The sequence below is a fragment of the Enhydra lutris genome, unplaced genomic scaffold (genome assembly GCF_002288905.1).
Source record: "Enhydra lutris kenyoni isolate GAN:26980312 unplaced genomic scaffold, ASM228890v2 scaffoldscaffold46, whole genome shotgun sequence".
Lineage (NCBI taxonomy): Eukaryota > Metazoa > Chordata > Mammalia > Carnivora > Mustelidae > Enhydra > Enhydra lutris.
The window spans coordinates 11,322,386-11,347,486 of record NW_019154130.1 but is presented as its reverse complement, the minus strand read 5'-3'; the positions used below and the strand labels follow the sequence as shown (position 1 = coordinate 11,347,486).

General features: G+C 37.7%; 1 protein-coding gene across 3 annotated transcripts in view; it reads left to right on the top strand.

The window, feature by feature from the left end:
* Window positions 1–25,101, top strand: part of LOC111156534 (mediator complex subunit 13 like) — a 324,386-nt gene that overhangs the window by 249,761 nt on the left and 49,524 nt on the right. For 2 of the 3 annotated variants that reach the window (XM_022517494.1, XM_022517493.1), the window contains exons 1-7: window positions 11,661–11,851; window positions 12,241–12,429; window positions 15,995–16,160; window positions 18,072–18,176; window positions 21,979–22,707; window positions 23,525–23,750; window positions 24,753–24,858. In XM_022517494.1, the coding sequence (XP_022373202.1) occupies window positions 11,710–11,851; window positions 12,241–12,429; window positions 15,995–16,160; window positions 18,072–18,176; window positions 21,979–22,707; window positions 23,525–23,750; window positions 24,753–24,858 (1,663 nt within the window). In that variant the 5' untranslated portion in view covers window positions 11,661–11,709. Of the gene's footprint in view, window positions 1–1,887; window positions 1,988–7,036; window positions 7,258–7,559; window positions 7,766–11,660; window positions 11,852–12,240; window positions 12,430–15,994; window positions 16,161–18,071; window positions 18,177–21,978; window positions 22,708–23,524; window positions 23,751–24,752; window positions 24,859–25,101 lie in introns of those variants that run through there. The other variant, XM_022517492.1, reaches the window with a different exon arrangement.

Genomic DNA, 25,101 nt, shown 5'->3' with positions numbered 1-25,101 from the left:
CTTGACCTGCGTCTAAAGATGCTGGATGTTCAAGTACAAAGTGACAGGCGAGCAGTGTTTAAGTTAACGCTTAAAGGTTAAGTAGGAATCAGAATTCTAAAGCCTGTTCTCACTTTAAAATAAAAATGTATCTCATTAACAGATACTATACGCCATTATACCAATGTTAAGTACTTAGAAGATGATGAAATCATAATGGCCTCCAAGAAAAGATTTGACTTCAGATGTGGAGAGAGGGTTAGTGAGAGGCAGGGGAGAGGCATTAGTTTGAGCCTGGAATGAGCCTTGGTTAAGCAAGAGAATGAAGCAGCTGAGGGTTGGGAGGATAGGGAACAGACCATTGGTCTGCTCTCTGAGTGGTGGGTAAAGACAGGGTTAGGTTAGCCACTCTTATGGCTTTGAACTTTGAACTCTGCCTATAACGTGTCCCTCTGCGAAGGTTGCTGAGTGTGGAACTGACTTGGTAGAAGCAAGAGCTGGTTTTCACCAGCCTCATACACAGGAAGCAGGAGTACTGTTTGGTAACTTCTATTGGATTAAAACACAAGGATGGAAATTCAGGCAGTGGCTGCATGAAGGAAAAGGACATGACAGTGAGAAAAACTGCAGTACAAGAAATGACATGTTTCTTTAGCGTTGATCCAGGCATCTGAGAGCCTTTTTGAACTTGACTGTCTCCCTAAATGTCAGGCGTTATGTAGGATTGGTTTTAATGATCCTTAGGGTTTTGGTTAGCTGCTTTGGTGGGGGGTGGTAAGACAAAACATAAAAAGACACAGAATCAAAAAGAAGTAGAAAGGGAGGAATAAGAAAGAGGGCAAAGCAGGCATTGTGGGGCAGCTGGGGACTGTTCACAGCCATCATCCCCAGTGATTATACTGGCGCTCAGAGCCATTGTACTTACCTTTGTATAAATTATGTATTACTGTTGAACTAAATGAGGGTATGTTTACTTTGGTTTTTTAATATGTTCTTAGTAACGTTAATATGTGAAGGAGGGTTGGACATTTTTAATCTAATTTTCATTTCTCTGAAATGATTGTTTCTGCTTTACTCTAATTTCTAGTCTGGCATTTAATCAAGAGAATCGCTTACCTTAGAATTGTTTTTGCTAATTCATCTTACTGATAACTGGTGTTGTGAGGCCGTTGTCCAAGTTTTCATCTCAAATGTCTTTGAATTTAATTTTACACTTCAACCCTGTGACATTGAATAAGTATACATACGTAAAAGACCTTCTATTTGTGAGAATATTTTTTGCTTTATTTTATCTTGAGACATTCATTTGAGTTCTTAAAGATAATCTTGCCTATTAAAGGACTTAATTTATTTTGAGTAACAACTCAAAGAAAAGCCCTCTCTGCATATTTCAATAATTTTATGTGATAAGGTTATTTTTTTATGAAGATGAATGGTAACTGTGGAAGTAAGAGCAGAAGATACATGGCTTTTTTGTGGTGAAAAATGGAAGTATCATACTTCAGGAGGGCTTGAGGTCACCTCTTTTAACTGCCTGCTTCCAAACAGAAGGAAAGCCAGACCGATAGCCAATTACTCCTTGGAGGCACCACCCTAATTTAATTATTGTGTCCCTAAAACCACTTCTCTAATGACCTGGGAGGAAGATTTGCTTAAGGTCTGTAAGTTGTGCTTTGATGGTACAGTCTGCCCTTACCAGATCCATGCAGACAAGACTCAGTCACTCTGGTTTTCATTCTGGATAAGCTTGTCACAGTCTGTGGGTATTTCTAGAAGTTCACTTGTAAACACTGTGTAAGGAAGCACCTTTATTCCAAAATATCAGTAGGCGTATGTTAAGAAATAGTTGACTACTGCCCTACTTAGATACACGTGTGTTGCCCTGTTTCAATAATAATCTTTTCTTAGGCTGTGTCACCTGCACTGCGTTCATCAAAAATGCCTACAGTTGGGGCAGAAGACCGACCTCTTGGGAAGGATGGAAGAGCTGCTGTTCCTTATCCACCAAGTAAGAAAAGGAAATGGAGCTTTGGTTTACTATTTATAACTTAAACAAAATGTTCTCATACTCAGTGCTGCCTTATCTGAGGTTCCCCTCTGTCCCTCCCTTTTTTTTTCTTTTTTAAAAGAATGTTAACTGAATTAAAAAAAAAAAAAAAAAACTTATATAAGTTGGAATTCCTAAGATGGGGCAGACAGCTAAGAGACCATCTTAGTTTAAATTTCTTTTGCTTTTGTTTTCAAATTACGAATTAACTCTATGTGGAAAAATGTGTATATGTTTGTTTCTTTAATAGCCTTTTCCTAGTAGGATAAATGTTACGCAGTGATTTTCAGAGTGATATTCCAGTATAAGAGCTTGTGCGAGATGTTTCAAAAAATTCAATTTACCCAAAGGATGAGGAACATTTGTTTTTTCGTGGTCCTTTTTCTAATTCATACTGAAGTTTTTGTGTTTCCTTTTGAGGTAAAATAGTTAATTATCTATGATGACAAGAAGAAAAACTTGTTTTGTTTTTTTTTTTTTTTAAAGTTACTCTTCACCCTAGGAAACTACAGTATTGTGCAAGAGAAAGACAGGATAGCTTACATGGGTACTCTGAAGCAGAAACATAATTCCATTGCAAATCATTCTTTAATACCTTCTCATTAATTTCAGCTGGTAATGAGAACAAATTGAGGGGAAAAACCACTGTGTCATAGGGATGAGTCAAAAAGTTTTATGAACCTATAAATGTGTGCTGATTTACTCAAATGTAGAAGTGTGAAGTATACAGAGATTGGATTTTGACAGCTTTAGTAGATCCATAGCTTTTTAAAATATGCAACGCTTTCTCAAGCATGACATGTATGAAAATGAATAATGGTAGCCAGCCAGTTGCTGTAGATTTTTTAATTAAACATTTTTCTTTTTTTATTACTCTGCACTGCAGAATTTTACAAACATGGAATTCACAGATTAAAAGAGATAATATTAAAGCAGATATATATGAATAGGTCAGATGAATGAATTCTTTCCCTTGTATTGGACCAGTTAATCCTCTGCCCTTTTTGACATTAAGTGATACGTTGTGATGTTAAATGTTAAAATGTCTGATAACTTGTCCAAGATTATTGGGCTCACAATATTGCACTCACAAACTATCCTGCTAGTTAGTCATTGCCCAGGAAAGTATACGGTGTACTCTCTTCTTTTGCTCATTTTTATTTTGAAAATAATTGTTTCAGAAAGAAGTTAATCAAAATTTTATGACAAAGTGCAGGCTATAAAAATTAATTAATTTGAAATACAGCAAAAGTATAAGCATTAGGGAAGTACAGCTGTAGAAGTGTGAAGAGGATCTTTCAATGTGCACAGAGTATACAGGGTAAATGTGTGTATGTGTGTGTAAATGGACATGCACACAGTATTCCCCTCCCCCAGGCATGACCATGAAATAGCATGGCAAGAAGTTCTCATCTCTGCAAGAGCTTTATTGTACATTGAGGCAGAGAGACTGACATATTATAAAATTTAGTGTCTAGAATAACACCGTCCAATTTAATAGAAATATGCAATCTTAAATTTTCTAGTAGTTACATTAAAGGAAGTAAAGAAGAGCCATGTAAAATTAATTTAAATAATATATTTACTTAATATAACCAATAGTGTCATTTTTACATGTAATCAATGTAAAAAATAATGAGGTATTTTGCATTCTTTTTTTTGTTGTACTAACTTTTTGGCATCTGTTGTATAATTTTATACATGCAGCACATCTCCTTTTGGACAACCCTTGGCTTAATTGCCCTATAGCCATATGTGGCTAGTGGATACTGTGTTTGAGAGAATAGGTCCATAATTATTCATTCGTGTATGTAGTTACAGTGAAGAAAGCAACATACAGTAATAACTAGGTTTAATTTGGCATCAAGTTTGTGTTAAGGTAGTATTGTGTGAGAATAATACATACAATAATATACCTCGACTCCAGCCCATTCTGGTAGCTGTTCTCTCCCTTACTTTAGCATTTTTAAGAAGAAAATTGAACAAGCAAGCCATGGTTTTCTATTTTGGGGGACCAGAATGTTTCTCTGGGTTTCTGTCTTCTTTCTTTGACTCCAATTCCTTCTTTCATCTTAATACCTGTTTAAGGTTGTATCTTTCTCAGAAATTGTTTGTAACTTAACAGCATTTTCATCTTTGGCCCAGTCAAAAATGGGGAGGGTGGGCTAATTATTCACCACTTACTGAACGTTTAGATGTTACATGGTAAAGTGTTCTCTTCTATGTGTTATCTTATTTAATGTGCACAAAAAATATGAGGTAGATATTACTACCATTTTGCAGATGAGGAACTTGAAGCTAGCGAGGTTGAGAGTCTTCCTTAAGAATATCTGATAACGGGTGCTTGACTGGCTGAGTCCGTGGAACATGCAACTCTTGCTCTTGGGGTTATGAGTTCTAGCCCCAGGTGTAGAGATTATTTAAAAATAAACTCTTACGAAAAAACCCACAACTATCTGCTAATAAGAATAGTGAAAGCCACTTTATAAAGTGAATCTCTGGCAGGTGGAATCTTATTTTCCGTAATTTTTTGTGTGTTCTCTTTTACCTTTGATAAAAAAATAACAAGCTGAGGTGTTGAAGTTGAGATACACTTGGGCGCCTGGGTGGCTCAGTGAGTTAAGCCTTCGCCTTCAGCTCAGGTCTTGATCTCAGAGTCCTGGGATCGAGCCCCGAATCGGGCTCTCTGCTCAGCAGGGAGCCTGCTCCCCCAACCCCCACCGCCTCTCTCCCGACTAGTGATCTCTCTCTCTGTCAAATAAGTAAATAAAATCTTAAAAAAAAAAAAGAAATGTTTATAAAAAAAATTGAGATATACAGCTGTGTTAGATAGCATCGAAGAATTTGAGAATGAGAAATGCCTTTATTACAAGTGAGAAACGCCTTTATTACATTTCTTTGACAAAATTTGGTAGGTAATTTAATAAAAATAATTTTTGGTAAAATTTTACACCATAGCCAGAATACTTTAACACAAAGAGAATTTGTACAGTTTATTTTCCAAATAACTTGATGATTAAGACCTATAGTAGGAGTTTGAAGATTCTATAAGTAAGACTTAGGATTTTAAATGTTACACTTAAACATTAATTTTATATTAAAATTGATCCAGAGCCAGTCTTTGGCTTGGGAAAAGGAGTAGGGACTGAAAGATAAAGGTGATGTATATATTTCAAGTGGAACCTAACTCAGTATTAAAGTCTTCACTCTTGTTTTAAAGAACTTATTGATCTCACTGCTAATACATTTTAAGACCCATTTTTCCTCCTCAGACTCCACTGGTTCTCTGGGAGTTTCTGGCTTGGCTTATATCCCCAGTTCTAGGAATTATTCCATTCCTTAACGGTAGAATACTGTCCTAAGAAGAAGGTACCTTGAAGATCTACTTGCAGGGGAGTTGGTTTTTTTCTTCCCTCCCCCTTTTTTTCTTTTTCTCTTTCTTTTTTTCTTGGCGGCAGCAGGCACCATTTGTCTAATGAAATCTTACACAGAATCCTACTGTAGGAAATAAATGGAAGTGGAGCTTCTCTAATGAGAGGGAAAGTTGGTATCTGAGATGCTGTTTGTTGGCCTTTTCCTTCCCTTGTTGTACAGATAAGCACTGGAGGCCAAGAGAAGGTAAATTATTCAGGATTATATAATTGTTTAACTAGGAAATGTGTTTTAAAGATCATCTCATGCAGATGTTCTCACCTTTTTTTTTCTGCCTCCATATGGCAGAAGCTTCCCCATCCTCCCATAAACAAAGGAAAGAAAGTAAGCCTGGTGAGAATCACACATCTAGTCCAGCCATTTAGATGAAGGGTCCGAGGCCCCCAGGGAGGAAATGACCTAACTGGGCTGTAGCAGCGCTGAGTTGTGGAACTGCTCTGGGAGCTGCTGCTGTACAGGACAGGGCTCTGCCTCAGACGCCAGCCCAGGGCGGAGTGTAGTGCGGTTATTCTTTCTTCATTTGTGATTCAGAGCTACAGGTCGTATCTTAGCCTAGTCAGTGGTAACCGTTTGCCTCTTTAAATGCTGAAGTTTCTAGAAGGAACAATATGATTGGAAAATGGGACATCAGATACCATTGCAGAACACGGACTTAAACTCGAGGCTCTAAATTTGTAAATAAATGTGCTGTACAGGACACCCCCTAGTGGCCAAATTTCGCAAGCACAACTTGATTGCATTACATCTGCTCCTACTTTTCAGAATCCCTGCCTTAATGAGCCCCTGCTAATGATGATGGCTAACCTCAGGTGTATTAAGATGTTTTTTAAAAAAGGATTGAGGATCCCTGTTTTAACTGTTTCTTAAATGATACTTTTTTTACTAGCTGGATTTTTAATAAATTGTCTTCTGGTTCTAGGTAGGATTATTAAACCTAACTGTGAAGTTTCATTTTAATATCAATATGGATAGCATTTAATGTCAATATGGAATCATTTCCCTGAAGAGAAGTGAGTGTGGTAGATTTTTCAAACTAGCTAAGTAATCCTACTACATGTAAACCACCGTTCTAGCTCTAATCAATTTTTATTTTCTGTAGTAGAACTGCCTGGTGAATTTTCCATGTAAAATTTGCTATAGCATGTTTTTATATAATTCTGAAATATTTCATACATATTTGTAAGCAGAGATAGAACTTTATTAATAAAGTTATTCCATCTAATTTCTCCCAGCTTCTACTTATTTTCATCTTCTTATACTCTTCAGGCAATCATTTGTTAGAAGAAAAATGTATTACGTAGACTTCGTTCACTTAATTAATGTGAAGCCAAATCATAAAGCATCAAGGGGATAGTGGTAAAGTTCCAGAAAAGGATAATTTTCTGCTGATGGCCTTCTTAGAGACTTCCATTGTTAATATTCTGTTGTGTAACTGATATAACCATTCAGTTAGCATTATTTCTAATGACAGGTAGGGTGCCTGCCTACGAACTGGGATTTTTTAGAAATCCTACCTGTTAAAATAAATATTGTTGTCTGTTCTTCTCTTCTTTTCTCTCCTCTTCTCTTCTCTTTTAGCAGTTGCAGACTTGCAAAGGATGTTCCCCACTCCTCCTTCCTTGGAACAGCACCCTGCATTTTCTCCTGTAATGAATTATAAAGATGGAATCAGTTCAGAGACAGTGACAGCATTAGGCATGATGGAGAGCCCTATGGTCAGTATGGTTTCAACACAGCTCACTGAATTCAAAATGGAAGTAGAAGATGGATTAGGAAGTCCTAAACCAGAGGAAGTAAAGGTAATTTCAGTATATGAATTTTATCGAGCCAGGGTGGTTTTCAAGCGGATTCATGTACATTTTCCTCAAAATACTATTTATATGCCACATATACCTAAGTTTCTAACAATCCTCTGAATTGGATCATGAGGTACCTTGCTTGGTATTTTAATTATAGTGTCTTGATTAATTTAAAATGTTGGTATTAGCATTTTCTGCTGATTAGATGAGAAAAATATGGACTTGCAGTCATTTCTGTTATTGTTGTGGTATGTCCTAAGTTGTTCACTGGCATTATCACTGCCCCCCCTTTGTTGTCCCAGGACTTCTCATATGTGCACAAAGCTCCCACCTTCCAGCCTTTCGTGGGGTCTTCCACGTTTGCTCCGCTGAAGATGTTGCCGAGCCAGTGCCTGCTACCTCTGAAGATACCTGATGCCTGTTTGTTTCGGCCTTCATGGGCAATCCCTCCTAAAATCGAACAACTGCCCATGCCACCTGCAGCCATTTTCAATCGAGATGGCTACAAGTATGTGCAGGGACTGCATTATGTTACTCGCCCTATGAAATGTGGTTTTGATCTTAACTAAATATTTACTTAAAATGATGACATCAGCATATCATTTGAAACTTCCCCTTTTTGGTCATTCATGTTTTTGTGCACATTATTTTGTGTTGAAAGTGTGCATATTTTCTAACTAAATGTTATGTACATGGATAAATTAAGGTTATTTGGGTAGAGAGCCATGGTGTGCATGCTCATTCAGTATCAGATCCATGTCGACCACAGAGTCAAACACTAGATTGGAGTTGGTAATATTATTTGGATAATGGTGGTAAGTATTTGATTTATACAGATTGGTGATTCCAAATGTGCTTACTTCAAGCACTTTAAAATGAAGTGTTAGCATGGACACTTTTCTCTGACGCTGACCCCATGTCATATAAGAAAGCAGCAACAGGGCTGGTATGACACGGAGAAAGGAGAAGGGGGTATATATTGTCGCTTGAGCACATTTCACTCGGTCAAAAAACAGTAGTCTGTCAACAGTGTAGATTCCGTTTCCCCTAGGATTAGTAATTTCTTGAAAAAATAAATGCTTTAAAATACAAGGCCATAAACTCAAATTTCTATCAGGACCAGGTAAACAATGTGTGGATGACCTGCGTTGGGTGAAGCAAAAGTCTAGGCATTACTGATGGTCACTGTCATCCTGAGGGGCAGTAGGAGAGAGCAGCGTCTTTGATGGAACTGTTAGAATATGCCTCATTTATTTATTTATTATTTCTTTAAAATTTTATTTATTCATGAGAGATGGGGAGTGGGGACACAGAGGGAGAAGCCGATTCCCTGTGGAGCAGGGAGCCTGATGCAGGACTCTCATCTGAGGACCCTAGGATCTTGACCTGAGCTGAAGGCGGACGCTTAACCAGCTGAGCCACCCAGGCATCCAAGAGTATGCCTCATTTAAAGGGACCGTGTGCTATCCAGTTACAGTGCATTGTCCAGGCAGGAATGTGGGAGACTGGTGATCTGCATTTTTATGGAAATCTCCTTTTAAAAAATGTTGGTAGTTAATGCAGAGTTACATTTTAGGAGCCAATAAGATAAGACAAACTCCAGATCCAGCCCTGTGGGCTGTATTTGTGACATCACAGAAAACCATCTTGATGAAACCAACTTTAATGTCTTAACAGGCTTTATGTGTATGTATGTAAAGTCAGCGTCAGAATGTGAAAAACGGTGACAGAATGTAGGATAAAAGAACCCAGACTTAGGAAGGTAGAACTGTGCTGTCAGAGGACTCCATTCCTGCCTTTTTTGTTTACTCCTCTCTATGACCTTAAATGACCAGCTTACCTGAGTCTTCCCTTCTTTAAAATTGGGATAATCCTGCCTGACTTCCCCCACACGATTTTTGAAAGGTTCCAGCGGCTCTGGAGGTATTGTGGCAATAACATCTCATCATCAGGGGGCAAGAGCGTGCTCAGAAGTACCCTGGTGGTGGTCGCTGGGCTTGTTTTCAGCTGCCGTGCTCCAGTCGTGCTGGAGCTTCTGTAAGTGGGGACTGATCTAGTCCAGCGGGGCTCACGGACCCAGAAGGGTTGCCACCCCATTCTCATCCAGGGCAGCAGCACCAGGAACCCATCTGACGGTTGAATTTCTTAATACACACAGACTCCTCAAAAGAGTGACATGCAGCCCTTTGCTGTATGATAGTTTAAATAATCAATAATTCAGATCATTGTTTAGGTATATTAAATCTATCCTTTGCCATCCCAGAGATCCTTGGTATTCTCAGTTGGCACTGTTAAGAGCTATTGTTGATGAAGGAAGTGTTTTATTTTATTTTATTTTTTTAACATTTTATTTATTTGAGAGAGAGAGAGACAGTGAGAGAGAGCATGAGCGAGGAGAAGGTCAGAGGGAGAAGCAGACTCCCCGTGGAGCCGGGAGCCCGATGCGGGATAATTTTTAAAAAACACTGATATTTTAACAGATTTAACTAAAATATTTTTATTGACATAACAACCTGTCATGAGTGTTTAGCCTCTGTATTACTTAAGATTGGTTTTTGATTTCCCGCAGATGATTCTGATTTAATTTGATGAAAATAATTTTTAAAAAACACTGATATTTTAACAGATTTAACTAAAATATTTTTATTGACATAACAACCTGTCATGAGTGTTTAGCCTCTGTATTACTTAAGATTGGTTTTTGATTTCCTGCAGATGATTCTGATTTAATTTGATGAAAACATCTGTTCCTTGCCCTAAAGATATTTGAGCCTTTTAAATTTTTTTTTTTAAGGTAAATAAGAATGTTGAATCCTCATTTAACTCTCTCCTAATTGTTACCTATTTTTTTACCCCCTCTTTTTGTAATACATTTTAAGCTATGTGCTTTACCATTCCATAATTTTGGGTATTTGCTGTGTGAACATTTATAAAATTCAAAACCCAGTTCCCAAACTGTACACTTAAGAGTTGTACAGTATTTGCATATTATGGATTACCAGAATTATTCAATATTGTGTTTTGTTAACTATGAAGGTGCTGAGGACCATCTAACTTCATTCTAGACTTTATCACTGAAAACAAAAGCATTTATTTATGATAAGAACAGAAGGAATTCCTAATCATGAGGGGAGGTAACTAACCTAAGTTGGGAAAGATAATATTAGCAATATCAGGTCTCCATAAACCAGTTATTTTAGGTCTTATCGTTTGTTGCTAATGTCTCGAGTGATAGAAGACTTTTTTGTGGGATGTTACCCTGCTTATTTCCCTTGATTGGTGTGGAGGAGGGGCATTCTTGGGGCAGATGTTGGCCTATAAATAATTTTAGTGAATATAATTAATGTGGGATGTGGGAATTTCCTACAAGTATTAATATAGAAATACTGATTATTGATGTGGGAATTTCCTAGAAGTATTAATGCAGAAATATTCCCCTTGATTAACTGTGTTGGTTGGACTCAGTATTTTTATCCTATTTGAATCAGTGAGGAACAGCAGAAAGGTACCAAGAAATATGTGATGTCTACAGCTATCACTGAATATTGTAATATGTCATCCAGCTGTTAAAAAAATAAAGCCATCCAAAGAAAGAACATCTCACTTAATGCCTATGCTGAGATTTTTGTAGAAATTAGGATTAAGAAAAAGTTTATCTCTGGAAAAATATTGTTTGGAAGGTTAACCCCCCTAGACTACAAACTGGCTGGGTTATATGCAGCATCGTGTTAACTATATTTTTGTGGCTAGGTCAGCGAAAATAACATCAGGTCAAACACTGGAAGAGATAGAGGGACTTTGAGTCCTTTACTTTGAGTTTAATAAGTTTTGCTTAGAGTTGTTTCATCAACAGACCTTCAAAACAGTTGTAACTGAAATTATAACTAAGCATTATGTTTCAGACTTGGTACATCAAGACCTTTTTGCTATTACAAGTTTTATTTATATGTTATTTTTAAAATTACAACAAATACCTAGGAATTCTCAGAAACCCTGGAAAATGTGTTCAAGTTCTAGGCAGGTTTTGGGATATATGTATTAAATGGTTTTTTTATAAAAGAGTCAATGTTCACAGTGTATAAACTCTTATCAAACAGGTGTATAGAAGCTTTCATAAATAGTTTATATATTGTGTGTTACTACAGCTGTCTGATTTTTTATTTTTTACCTCCCCCATTTGATTTCCTTAAAAAACTGATGTATGTTGAGAGGCATATAGGTAAGAGTTACTAAAATGAGAAACTTAAAAAAAAAAAGACTGTAAAAGGAGTCCGGAAATAAAGAGCACTATCTAGTAAGTGAGGCTGGACTTTAGCCTAAGTGACCACATATGTGGCCTTAGACGTAAGTAGGAGTTATTACTCTGATCTGTGACATATGTTTCTCCTCCCTGCCTTAGTACTGGTAAGTCCTTATGGCTTAAATGGCACGCTAACAGGCCAGGCATACAAGATGTCAGACCCAGCCACCCGTAAGCTGATCGAGGAATGGCAGTATTTCTATCCCATGGTGCTGAAAAAGAAAGAAGAATTGAAAGAGGAAGAGGAGTTGGGATACAACGATGATTTCCCTGTGGCTGTCGAAGTAATTGTTGGTAAGAAAATATTTTGCCTGAAGAACTTTATTCTATCTTCTTCATCTTTCTTAATTTAAAAAGATAATCATTGAGATTCATCAAAAATAATCTCCATAATTTTCCCATTTTTTTTTAATTCTCTTGATACAGTGGTATATGCTGAGTAGTTATCTTGCCTGAAGCGCCAGTGGTCCCTGTCTTCCAAATGCTATTATCATAATGTTGGAGCACATGTTTAAACAGCTATTAACTTAGGAAGGAATGGAGCACATCACTTTTGGCAGTACCTAATGAGCACCTCATTTTCATCATTGAGCTTTGACTCTGACCGCTAGAATATCAAAGTTGGCATCCCGGTGTGAACTTTTTCTCAGGCCTGCTTCTCTCCTTGCTCTCTTTACTTACAGGTGGTGTTCGGATGGTTTATCCTTCGGCATTTGTTTTGATCTCTCAGAATGACATCCCAGTTCCTCAGAGTGTTGCTGGTGCTGGAGGCCATATTACAGTGGGGCAGCAGGGACTTGGTAGTGTGAAGGACCCAAGTAACTGTGGGATGCCACTTACCCCTCCCACTTCTCCAGAACAGGCCATCATAGGTGAGTACAATCCAGGAATGTACTCATCCAGGTGGAGGAGATCACAGAAAACCATGTAGCTTCCTTGCCATGGAACAGATGAATAAACTCACATTGAGAAATGCCTTATGCCAAGAGATGGAGGTAGAGTGACATGGGAAGTCTGCAAAATACAGAAGGAAAATTTTCAACAAATAGAATGGATGTGCTTCCGAATTTTAATTGTGCCCTGTTAGTCTTTATTCCAGTTAGACAGTGTAGTTGTTTCTCTTAAGTTCTCTACACACATCTGTCCCTTTACACACATGTATGTGTGTACACACACACAGACATACACGAACAAGGGACAAGGTGGAGGCTGCTCTTTTTTTCCTTAAAACAAATGGAAAACACTTAATCAGAAAATAGCTGAAACATTTGCCTAGTTGGCCATTGCCAGGCAGGAACATGTCTGGTATAATTCTTTTCTTGTTATATTATAAAGGTAGACTGGCATTTAGAAGCTCTCAGGAAAATGCTTTGTTCTGCCAGTCATCTGTCTACATTAATGATCAGTATTAATTACATATGAAACTTTAAAAAATTTCCTTTATGAAAAAATTCAGAAATTGTTTAAATTGGGAGCATTTTGCTATCTTTGGAGTAGTATATTTTCTGTGTTAACTTTTTGGTTGTTGTAGTTGACATTGTTTTAATTGGAAATCTAGTCATTAATATTCATCAGACTTGAGCTGGAGGGAGATTATTTATAGGCTTTTTAATGTGGGCCATGTTAGCAAAAGCATCAGAGTAGATACAGTCTTGACTGCTGAACTGAAAACAGATTATGCAGCATAATACACACTTACGTGGCTCTTTTCATGAGATTAGATAAGATGGCATTTCACAGTTTCCGGCATGGTGCTTGGCATGTGCAGGGTACTCAGTAAATGTTCATGGTTAAGCAGTATATCGGGTGCAAGTATAGAGACTGTGATTGAGCACACCTAATTTAAAAGTCTGGCTATATAGCTTTTACTAGGTGAGTTGGCCTTATTAAATTCTCAAACTTGGCCTGAGCCTCCAATTCCTTCTCTGTTAAGTACTACGTACTTGACAGAGCTATTACACATACTAGGTAAAAAGCTTGACAGCGCTCTGTAGGCAGCAAAGCAGTCTACAAATGGTGGCGTAAGCAATTTGAAGCAAAACACGATTATGTTATCTGGAAGGAGTTACCTGGATACGGTGTGGAAGGCAGAGAAACGGGCAGCAGGCAGCCTCTGTCTTGAGAAGCCACGCAGTTGCTAAGACAGTAAGAAGAAAGGGACATCCAACTCTGATATGGCAGAGCAGAGAATTTGGATGATTCCTTGTGAAAGGATTTGCTCCGTTTTTATTAAAAAAGAAGAAAACCAAAAAAAGGAAAAAGAAAAAATACTTCTACAGACGTTTTAATAATCATCATAGAGAAGATATATTGATACAGAGACTAGAATTAGTATCTCTTAGGGATATTTGTATTCAACTTAAAATTGAAACTTAAAATGGAAGGCCTGCTGTATGCATGATGCCCTAGGGTCTGATCAGTTAGGAACGCTAAATTTCACGATTCAGAAACACCAGGTTTTGTTTATTGTGGTTTTCAGTGTGGACTTCCTAACTCCGGGTCTTTACATTACTTCCTCTGACTGTGTAGGTCATTTGTGCTAAGCCCTGGGTAAATAAATCTCCTGATGCCTCCTAACTCTCTAAAACCAACCAAATAAAAGCAATTGGAATCTTTGTTGTAAAGTGAATTTGTCTTAATTTTTGACATCATGATACAATGAATTATAGCTTAGGACTCTTAATGCTGTCTCAGAGACAGTCTTGGTCAGCCTTGTCATTCTGCAGTTGACTAACATTGAGCATTGCCATGTTTTCCTACATATAGGACAAAATGTGTCCCCTTTCCCCCTAAAATGGCCAAGAATCTTCTAGATTAGCAGGGGACCTAGGAGGGCCAACTGGTTTTGGTGAAATCACTCATGCCTCATGTGGATAGGTACCTCTGCTTGTGTCTCCTATTTATGGAGATAATTTTGAGGAACAATATTCAGTATGTATTTGACGGCATGGAGTATAGGTCTTGTCTAATTCCCTATGAGGTATCATCCCCATTTTAATTAAATCATTAAAAGCTACTGAAAAGCATTAACCCAGCTTTAATCTGAAAAAACTGTGCCTTATTTTCCTCATCCTTTTTATTTTTTGGTCGTATTCATCCCGTATGACACTGTGGGTATATGATCTCTTTGGCTAAATTGTAAGGTGTTTGGGAGCACAGGGCTATGTGTTCTACTTCTGTTTCTCTGTTTATCCTAGTTTTATGATAAGCATTTGCATATCCATTGTAGAATTGAAGTGAATTACTTTGTACCGTATACCAAGTCAGGGAACTTTAAAGGTGAAAGAGCAGTAAAAGACCAAATTATTTTGTCTCCTTTATCTAATTTTTAATACAATAATTCTTTCATGGGGAGCAAGCAATTTTTAGTTCCTTGGAATGTAAGCATTTTGATGCTGGTTTTTGTTTTTTGTCTTAAATAGAGCTAAGCCCAACCATTCAGCTCATCTGATGGTTGTGTTCCAGCATATCAGGACTACTAATTTGTGGTATAAGGTTGTTTATTTTTCAGATGAGGGTGGAGGTTTCCAGAGTGCTTAAAATTGATTATTTTGTTCAAAATGTTTTGTATCATAGTTCTGTTGAGGATAAAACCCACAATATATCTATGAAGTTAAATAGATTAAAGTAATTGAATCAGAATTTAATACTGGAAATCAACTTCAATATTTGTCTGGTGTGTGATAGAAATAGTAAAATACTCATATAACCAAAAACCAGTATTACCAGTAATCCTAATGCACCTAATAGAAAGAAATGGGATTACATACAACCATAGCTGGAAAAGCTAAGTGGAGTTATTAGAGAGAAACTAGTGAATAATCCTCTGATACAGAATGTCAAGATAACCTTTCAGTATTTTAGCTCTAAGATTTCATAAATTGTGTCAGGCATAAGGACAGACAGTTCCACACGCAGATTTGAAATTTGACCTTGTTAAAAGCTTTGTGCCATTAAGTTCTTTCTCCGACCCAGGGCGCTATGTGCAGTTACTGCATAGATTTTTAGCTAAATGAGCAGAAAGCTCCCTCTGCTGTTTTGTTCTGCCTTGAAACTTACTTATTGCATTGTCGATTTAAAAATTTAAAACAATCTATTCGTGGTCACATCTTTAGTACTATGATGTATAAGCCTTTATAGGTAAGTTGTCTCCAATATCTGTAGAGTCAGAATGCCTCTGAATGGCTATGCCCTTGGGTTGTGTGAGTGTGTGAGTGTTGATGTGATGAACTATTTTAGGGAAAAGACAAAGAACTGTCCAAAGTGCCAGTACACACAAATTGTGCTTAGAGCTATAGGTAGTGTTATTGCCAGGGCGCTACATGAATAACACGGGTTTCAAAAATCCAAACATTTCTGTGACGTAAGCTTGCAATCTGTGTACCAGGAGACCTTTTCAGATAATTTTCACATTCCCAAGTTGTCTGTCTTTTCCAGGGGACAGTGGAGGTACGCAGAGTGCTGTCAGTCACCTAGGCTCCCAAGACGGGGGGATGATAACTATGCACAGTCCAAAGAGATCGGGGAAGATTCCTCCAAAACTCCACAATCATATGGTCCATCGAGTCTGGAAGGAATGCATCCTCAACAGAACCCAGTCCAAGTATGACTTTTGTATTACATCTGGATCATGGTTTAGTAACACCATCTCTTTGATTACTATGTGAGGAGTGTTAGTCACATTGAACCATTGTGTGACCAAACCTGAAGGGTCATTGGATTGGTAGATCATCTTTTTGAACATAATAGTGCAAAATTGAATGCAAGGATATTAAAGATGTTGACTTGACTTGATTTGATTATCTAGGAAATTTGGAAGTTCCTGAGTATCTCAAGATTGGTAAGGTATCCATCTGGTATTTTTTAGAAAGGATGGCTTAGGGCAATTGTCAGTGGGTTGGTTTTCCTCTGTATACCAATTTATGAATGTTTTCTATTTGCAAAGGGAAATGACCTTCTTTGTCACATTTTCTGTGACATAGGCCTTCTGTTTTAAATGGCAATACAGTTCTGAACAGAACTGATGATAGAGGGGTGTTTGCCACCTTCTGTGCTTCTGTTGGTTTATTTCCAGAGGCCATATTCTTTTCTTCCCCTATCTGACTTTGCTTCCTTCCTTTGCCCCCATCCCTCCTCTTGCTCTCTTCCCTGCCTTCCTTAACATATTTTTGGAAAAGGGGAAGAATTGATTCTGAGAAGAGATTGCTGGTGGTGATTATTTTAATTACATGAATGATAACAAACAGTAGTCAATAAATACTCTTCCACTTACCAGGGTTTACATAAACATATTCAGCATATTTTCACATCTCTTGATATAACTGAGATGTCCCCTTTCTGGAGTGAGGAAGTAAACAAAGGAGTTTTCATTCTCTAGAACAGAATAAATATGGACACTCTGGCCAAGAACTGCTAAAAAGTCCACTCCTTTTAGAAATCAGTTAAATGTTTCTTCAGTCACTACTACTTAAAGTGTTTGTCATACAGATATAAAAGCTGTCATGTGGGTCTAGATTTTAGGAAATTCATACTATGTATTTATCTCTTGTGAATTGGTTCTAGATTAGACTGCTAAAGAAGGTATAGTAGATAAAATCTAAAATAATTGCAGTGGAAGATTATATGTCATGTTCTAGAACTAAAAAGGGATCTCTAGTCACTTGAAAATGATCCTTTGCTCTAGAATAATTGGTGCAGATATTTTCAACTCTAGCTACAATGCCTGGATAATTTCCAAGTTAACATTTTCTTTTTCGTTTCTTCTCATTTACTGTCTTTGATTTTTATCACTACTAACTTGTCACCTCCACCAGCTCTAACAGCCTCTTTAATCCGCAGCACAGAACAGGGCAGTGAGACACCCAGAAGGGCAAGGGAGGGTGGAGAGTAAGAGAAGTCCCTCTAGAGCTGTCACTGGAGCACTTTGCAATATCAGCTGTAGCTAAACCAGCAATACAGAAATACTGCCCAGTGTTCTTACTGTCACTGTGTAATAATAGACATCTGCTTTTTGCTACCAATTACTAGTGACAAGTAGGAGGTAATTTTTTCCTTGTCTTTAATTCACATTACAAGTGTAGAGTGCTGCTTAAATGCTAGTGAATATAGGAGTTTTAAGAGTGGCTTAAACAGTCTGTCTCAGGGCATAAATTCACAGATGCTGGGAAAAGATAATTTTAAAAATTTAAGTTAATTTCTACAAAATTTAGGTGACTTTTTAAAGCAACAACTAATAGTGCCAGGTAGTGTTTTAAGTGCTTTGTATCCATGTTAAAATGTGCAGTCAACTTAAATAGAAATATTTTGAATCTTGCTTCTTCTAGTGCATAGAACAAGTTTGCTCTCCCTACGCCCCTCTCCCCACCCCCGCCCCCAACCTTGGATTGCTCAGCACTATCAGCTAGATAACATTACTATGTGAAATGTATTCAGGTCTTTTAAAATATCCCTCTCCCCCATTGAGGTATAAGTATTTTCTCATGTTTACACAAGTCACATTTTTAACCTTTTTTAGGAGGAGCCAAATGTCAACTCCAACTCTTGAAGAAGAGCCTGCTAATAATCCTGCTACTTGGGATTTTGTGGATCCAACCCAAAGAGTCAGCTGTTCCTGTTCTAGGTAGGTAGTAGACAAGGCAGAACAGGGGTCCGATAAAATGTTGGGACCTTTTGTTGGCTGTCTCGTGGACTCTCAGACCGCTTTTTCTTTATTTTGTTTTGTTTTGTTTTCAGTCTTCCTCCTCTAGTAGAGAAGGAAAAGATAGGTCTTTTCTTAAATACAGATGATAACAGTTTTATTGTCAGGACTCAAAAAGAGCTTTATTTGACAACTGTGACTGTGGCCCTGTTATCAAATTGCTCCCACAAATTTTTTTGTGGTAACTACTCCAAAACCAAAAGGCATTTGATAAGACAATCTATTCCCCTTTAAATGAATTTATTTAATTGTTCTTAATTTTAAAATAGAGGTAAATACTAAACAAGTTGGCTAGAGTTCATAGAATTTGGATTAAATCAACCTTCCATAGATAATTTGTCTTGTTGTCAGTGCTGGTATGTTTTGATGCTTGAGGTAGGTATTTAGTAATAAAACCTGCCAGAAGCTAAAATTATTCATTCAGTTAGATACTTGAATAGAACCCTGAATTGATTTCTGTAGAAAATATTTGCTCCTCTGTATATTACCTTGACGTATCACTCCTTGTAGTAGTAAAGAGTCTTATTGTCATGGGCTTTCATTAGGGTTCTTAGATTTCTTTTTTTTTTTTTTTTAAGATTTTTTTTATTTATTTCACACCTATGCGAGTGGGCAGAATGGGTGCACGCAGGGGGAGAGCCAGGAGGAGAGGGATGGAGAGAATCTCAATCAGACCCTGTGCTGAACACAAAGCCTGATGCGGGGTTTGATCTCATGACTCCGAGATCATGACCTGAGCCAAAATGAAGAGTCGAACGCTTAACCAACTGAGCCAGCCAAGTACCCCAGCGTTCTTAGATTTCTTAAGTGTATGTCGGCCTCACCCCTAGCTCAGGTGACTATTGAGGATGTGATGGTGATTATTCACTTAATGAGCAACTTAGAGTAGCTTTGTTTCCAAAGTATATATTTTCACATTTGATACTGTTCAACACTTAGAAAAAGTTCTTTTGAGATAAAGTATATTAAGAAAATGGCCATTCATTTCCCTAGTTTTTTAGGGGTTCTTATTGTGACATAAATAAGTTGGCTTCAGGGTAGGGAGGCAGTCAAATGACCCCTGAGAATATGTGCAAACTGTGTGTGTGTATGTGTACATGCTTAAACAGCAGTTTTCACACCATATTCCCGTCCTTTCCTCTCTTGTCCCTTACGTTGATTCTCTTTTATCAAGCTCTGCCTCTCTAGTCAGCTTTTTTTTTTTTGAGAGATGCTGTAAATATTAGCCTAATGAAATGTGCAGTATTAATTTTTTAAAGAGGGCTTTTTTGAAGAAGTTGTTCATTAAGGGTCCTCTCTGAGCACCTCTCGTCTCAGGATAGGTGTGGTATACCAGCTGAATACCTATTTTCCTTCTGTTTCTAGGCCATTATAACTTGTGTGACAGAAAGCCTTTTCTTATTAATTCTTATTTCTAAACAGCTCACAGCCAAGTTATGGGCCACCTTTAGAAAGTACCTAGGATAAAAATGTTGGTGTATTTAGCTTTGCTTATGCCCTCATCCTATTTTTGCTCTTCTTTTCCTTAATCTAGATTTTTCAGCTGTTAAAAATAACCTTTTTGCTGATTTCTGTGACATTTTTATTTGCTCCCTTGAATTATTTTTACCTGAAGTGTAACTAAATAGCACTTTTTCTTTTGTCCTTTGGAATCACTCCTCTATTTCCTGACCAGATTCTTATACCTTCAGGTCTTTTTTTAGTTATGCATTTCATTCCATTGACTTCCAAGTATTTATCTCTAGACCTGACTTCTCATATATACTCTGGTCTTATATTTTAGGAGATGCCTTTAAGAAATTCCTTAATATTGACATGTGTGTTTTCTCACAGGTCAAGTATCTTGTTCCAGTCATTTTTACCACAGTTTCCCTTTTTCAGCCTAGAAACTTTATCATTTATTATTTTTCTTCATTTTATAGATGAATTTTATCCTTGCATTTCACACTGATTTCCTTGGAAATGTCTATGATAGTAATTCTCGTTCTTTTAGTCACCTTGTGTTTCTACACTATTTGGCCCTGCTTCTTCTGGTTCCTTCCCACCACTGGACCACCCATATATTTAGCCTTTTGAGGCTGATTTCCTGCTCCTTGCTTCAGTGAGGCCTCTTACCTGTTCAGAGATTTGCTGTGATAGTCTGTTACTCACTAGTGAATCCCTGATTGTAACCATTTCACAGTGTAGCCGAGTCATTAAATACAATTGAAAAAAAAATGACTTTGAGATTTTCTGGTTTGCCAAAAGTCCTTACTTTGAAGAGGCTACCATAAACTATCTATCAAAGGACTGGTGTGGATAAATGCTCTGAGAGAGAAAATCCAAGTGAAAAAGTTTTATGTAAAAGATTCTTTGAACTGTTTTAAAATAAGCCCCTTACAAGATGTGATTGAGATTATTTTCAGATGAGATATTCACCTCTTAGTGTGCTGCTGTGCCCTGGAGATTTAAGGTGCAATTTTCCCCTTATTGTCAGTAGCTTTATGCTTAAACAACCTTCTTCAAACTCTGATTTTTTTTTTTTTTTTTAAAGAGTAGCAAAGACTTCAGCAAGAGCCTTTTCAGATTATCTACTGCAAGATTACCAAACCCGTTATGGAACGGTCCACTCCTCACACTATTTAATGGCCTTATGGGGCAGGGTGGCCATCCTGCTGTCCCACTAAACCATCCCATTATGCCACACAAATCCGTTTTACTGCTCACTAGGGCACCATTGAGTGTGATATAGCAGTAATTTAATGCCACCCTAGTGGCCTCAGAGAGTTACTGCTGCATGGGCAGGAGAGCTCAGGTTTTTTTCCCTGGGTGGATTTATATATTGGGAGGAACTGGCTGACCTACTGTATAACTTTGTTGCACAGATTGAACCTTCGCATCATCTAGTGGCCCTTCCTGAGCAATATCTCACACCTATGTTTGCCAAGAAGTGTGTTAGGATGTGAGCAGACTTGCTACCCTGCTTGGTACAGCTGCATTTGTTGTTTTCATATTCACTCACCATTTTTTTTTTTTTTACTTCTGTCTAATTTTGTGAGTCTGGAAAATCCAAAGTTGTCTTTTATTCCTTCTTTTTTTGATAAGAATGGCATATAAGATTTCTAGTCTATTTATTCTGTTAAAGATTCATGGATCGACCCTCATTTTCTTGTTTTCACACTTTGGGGGAGAATCACATAATTATTTTATTCCCAATTTACTACAGTACAAGCTATTATAAGCCATTCTATATTGGAGTTAGTAGAGTGTTGTAAGATAGAAATTAGAAGATTTTTTTCTCTCTTTCTTGGCAAATGATCTCATTACTCTTGGTTTTAAGATGCAATGTGAATATGTTATCTGAAGCCGTCACCAAATTTGAAAGATTTGAGGATTTTTCACATCAGTCTTTGGTAGGGGTTAGCACTGTTAAGTCCATCTTTTATCTGCTTAACTTATGTGTGGTTGATTCACCACTTTCCATCAGAGTGTTGCAGTTTTTAGTCATTATAAAAATAATTAACACCTAGAGTCCTTTTCAGTGATTTGGGAATCTAGTGTGTGCTTAAAAGACAAAAGCTTATCAGAGCCTTCTATTTGTAATGTTATAATGATGTAGTAATGTTATACTGTACATTATATTACATATATTACATTATATTACATACATTGTATTACATACATATTATATGTAACACTTAGATTTCAGGTCTGTTTCTTGACCTTATTTTGATTCTCATTTCAGGCATAAACTTTTAAAACGTTGTGCAGTAGGACCCAATCGACCTCCCGCAATATCTCAACCAGGGTTCAGTGCAGGACCATCATCATCATCTTCTTTACCACCTCCTGCGTCTAAGCACAAAACAACAGAAAGACCAGAAAAGGGAGACAAATTGCAAAAGAGACCCTTGATACCATTTCACCATAGGCCCTCTGTGGCTGACGAGTTCTGTGTGGAGCAGGACACACCAGGACAGAAGCTAGGATTGGGAGGGATAGACTCCTCCTTAGAGGTGTCTAGCAGTAGGAAGTATGATAAACAAATGGCCGTGCCTTCCAGAAATACAAGCAAGCAAATGAATCTGAATCCTATGGATTCACCTCATTCCCCTATTTCCCCTCTGCCGCCAACACTCAGCCCTCAACCGCGAGGTCAGGAAACAGAGAGTTTGGATCCGCCATCTGTTCCTGTGAACCCAGCCCTCTATGGAAATGGGCTAGAACTCCAGCAGTTGTCGACTCTGGATGACAGAACTGTCCTCGTAGGCCAAAGACTGCCTCTGATGGCAGAGGTCAGCGAGACAGCCTTATATTGTGGGGTTAGGCCCTCGAACCCTGAGTCATCAGACAAGTGGTGGCACAGTTATCGCCTCCCCCGCATTGATGATGCTGAGTTCCGGCCCCCAGAGCTCCAGGGTGACAGATGTGATGCCAAAATGGAGGTAAACTCAGAGAGCACTGCGTTGCAAAGGTAAGGCGACTCTGTGTACCACCCACCTGATGCCCATTGACCAAGGTGTAAGGTCCTGAGAGTCAGGGCTTTCCTCCATCTCCCCATGTTCACCCTTCAGAGCCAAAATGAAACATGCTTTTCTTCATCATTCTGGACTCTGCGTTTGGAAAATGCTGAGAAGTCAAATGCTTTCTCCTTAGTGAGGTTTCACATGTGTCATTATTTAAACATGTGGCCATATAAAGGTTTCATTGTGGCATTTAGGTCTTGGTATTAATTTATTTTTGGCCTGCTGTTTGTTAGTCAAAGGATGTAGCTTGATGAGACTTTTCATATTGTGGTCAGTGCCTTCTTTGTATGTTGACACTTTTAAGGAAGGCTTTGCATGCAGTCAGGTATGTATCCTGCATCTGGTAATAATACTGTTTTTAGTGCTGTTGAGCTATCCGTTATTCTTGACAGTTTACCAGACCATCTCAGTTCATCTTCACCACAGTCGTATTACTACTACCTTATTTTCAAAGCTGAGAAAGAAGCGAGGGTCAAACAGTTAGAAGATGACACAGATTGAACTTGAACCTAGTCATTCTGTCCTTAGAGCCCATCTCTGCTCTTCACTGGAATCCATGGAATCAGAGACAGAAGCATGTTCTTCACAAAGACCTACTAAGTTTTATTTGTGAACATCATCTCTAAAAGAACTTCTTTATAGGGATAAATTTTCTAAGTTTAAGTTTTGCAAGTGCTTTAATTTATAAATGCTGCTTTAAAAAAAAAAAGATAATCTTTTTACTTTGTTTATCTTGCTTAAATTATCATTTATTTTCCCTTTTAGACTCTTAGCACAACCTAACAAACGGTTTAAAATCTGGCAAGAAAAGCAGCCCCAGATGCAGCCACTCCACTTCCTTGACCCATTGCCTCTAGCTCAACAACCTGGAGACAGTTTGGGAGAAGTCAATGATCCATATACCTTTGAGGATGGCGACATAAAATACATCTTTACAGCAAACAAGAAATGCAAACAAGGGACGGAGAAGGATTCCCTGAAAAAGAATAAGGTACTATTTAACATAGAGAGTACCCAGCATGGTGTGAGTTTCGATCTGTGTCAGTACAACATGTGTGGGAAAACTTCTGAGGCAGAATGTTTGAAGTAGTCTTGCCTGATTGCTCTGTCCCCATATTCATGCTCTTGGTACTATTGTATGAAACAACGTATTGTTCCTTTTTATGTCACGGCTCACCTTTGTTTAAAGTCAGCTGAACATAAACGAAGCCTCATATTTTCCAGGCTATAGCTTACAGCGCATGTTTCCTCTCATACGCTAATTCTTGTTGGCCTATGCTCCCTGCTTATTTCTTTTTAATTATTGTTCAAAATATCCAAAATGTAAGGAGAAAAAATGTTGATAACAATATCTATTGGTTATTTAGCGCTTAGTGTGTTTACTGTACCAAGCGCTTTACCTATATATCTATCTGAATTACTATCAACACTACTCCTAGATTATGTCAGTATTAATTTTAGTGGTTTCATTGTCATAAAAATGAGTACTGGGGGTGTGTGCTGTCTTTAGCCTCAAATTTTAAAACATTCCAAAATACTGCACCATTTAAAGAGGTATTCTTAAGAATAAAGGGAAAAGGACCATTAAAAGAGGCCTGTACAGCTCAGGAGAATGCTTCAGAGATTCCTTTGTAGAGATCTATCTAGATCCAGAAAGCTCGAACCATAATTCAGTATCTATGATGTTATTAAAGGCAGCTTTTAACACCGTGGCAGGTCTGTAATCAAATGCCACCAGTACTGGTTAGGCATAAAATCCAGATTGACTCTGAATACTCCATAGGATTGGAGGGACAGTGTGGGAGTTTGGGGTTCCGTTTAAATTCAGGGAAAAGGACATATCTTTTATTTCCCTTGGTTGCATAGACCATGGTTTATCATACTTGTGCTCATAATAAGTTCCATTCTACTCTCTAATTCTTTGTGTTCTCCCTCATATTCCACACTTTGGGTTGGTGTTCATGTGTTTTGTTTGGCTGAATTTATTATACAGTCAGAGGATGGATTTGGTACCAAGGATGTCACTACACCAGGTCATTCCACGCCGGTGCCTGATGGGAAAAATGCCATGTCTATTTTCAGTTCTGCTACTAAAACAGGTGTGTACAATGATTATTTGCCTCACTTGGATTGTTGCTAAAGTAAAATGCAAGGGAGATGCTTCTCGATTTAGAATTATATTTTTACTGTAATAGCAGTAATTTGATCCCATCTTTAATTTTTCATAGTTCGTTTTTCATTTACTTTCAAAACTGATGAACATATTTGGAAATAATTGTCTCTAAATTTAACTGAAAACCTAGGGAAAAAATTCACAGGCAGGTCTTGCGCATTGAAATCCA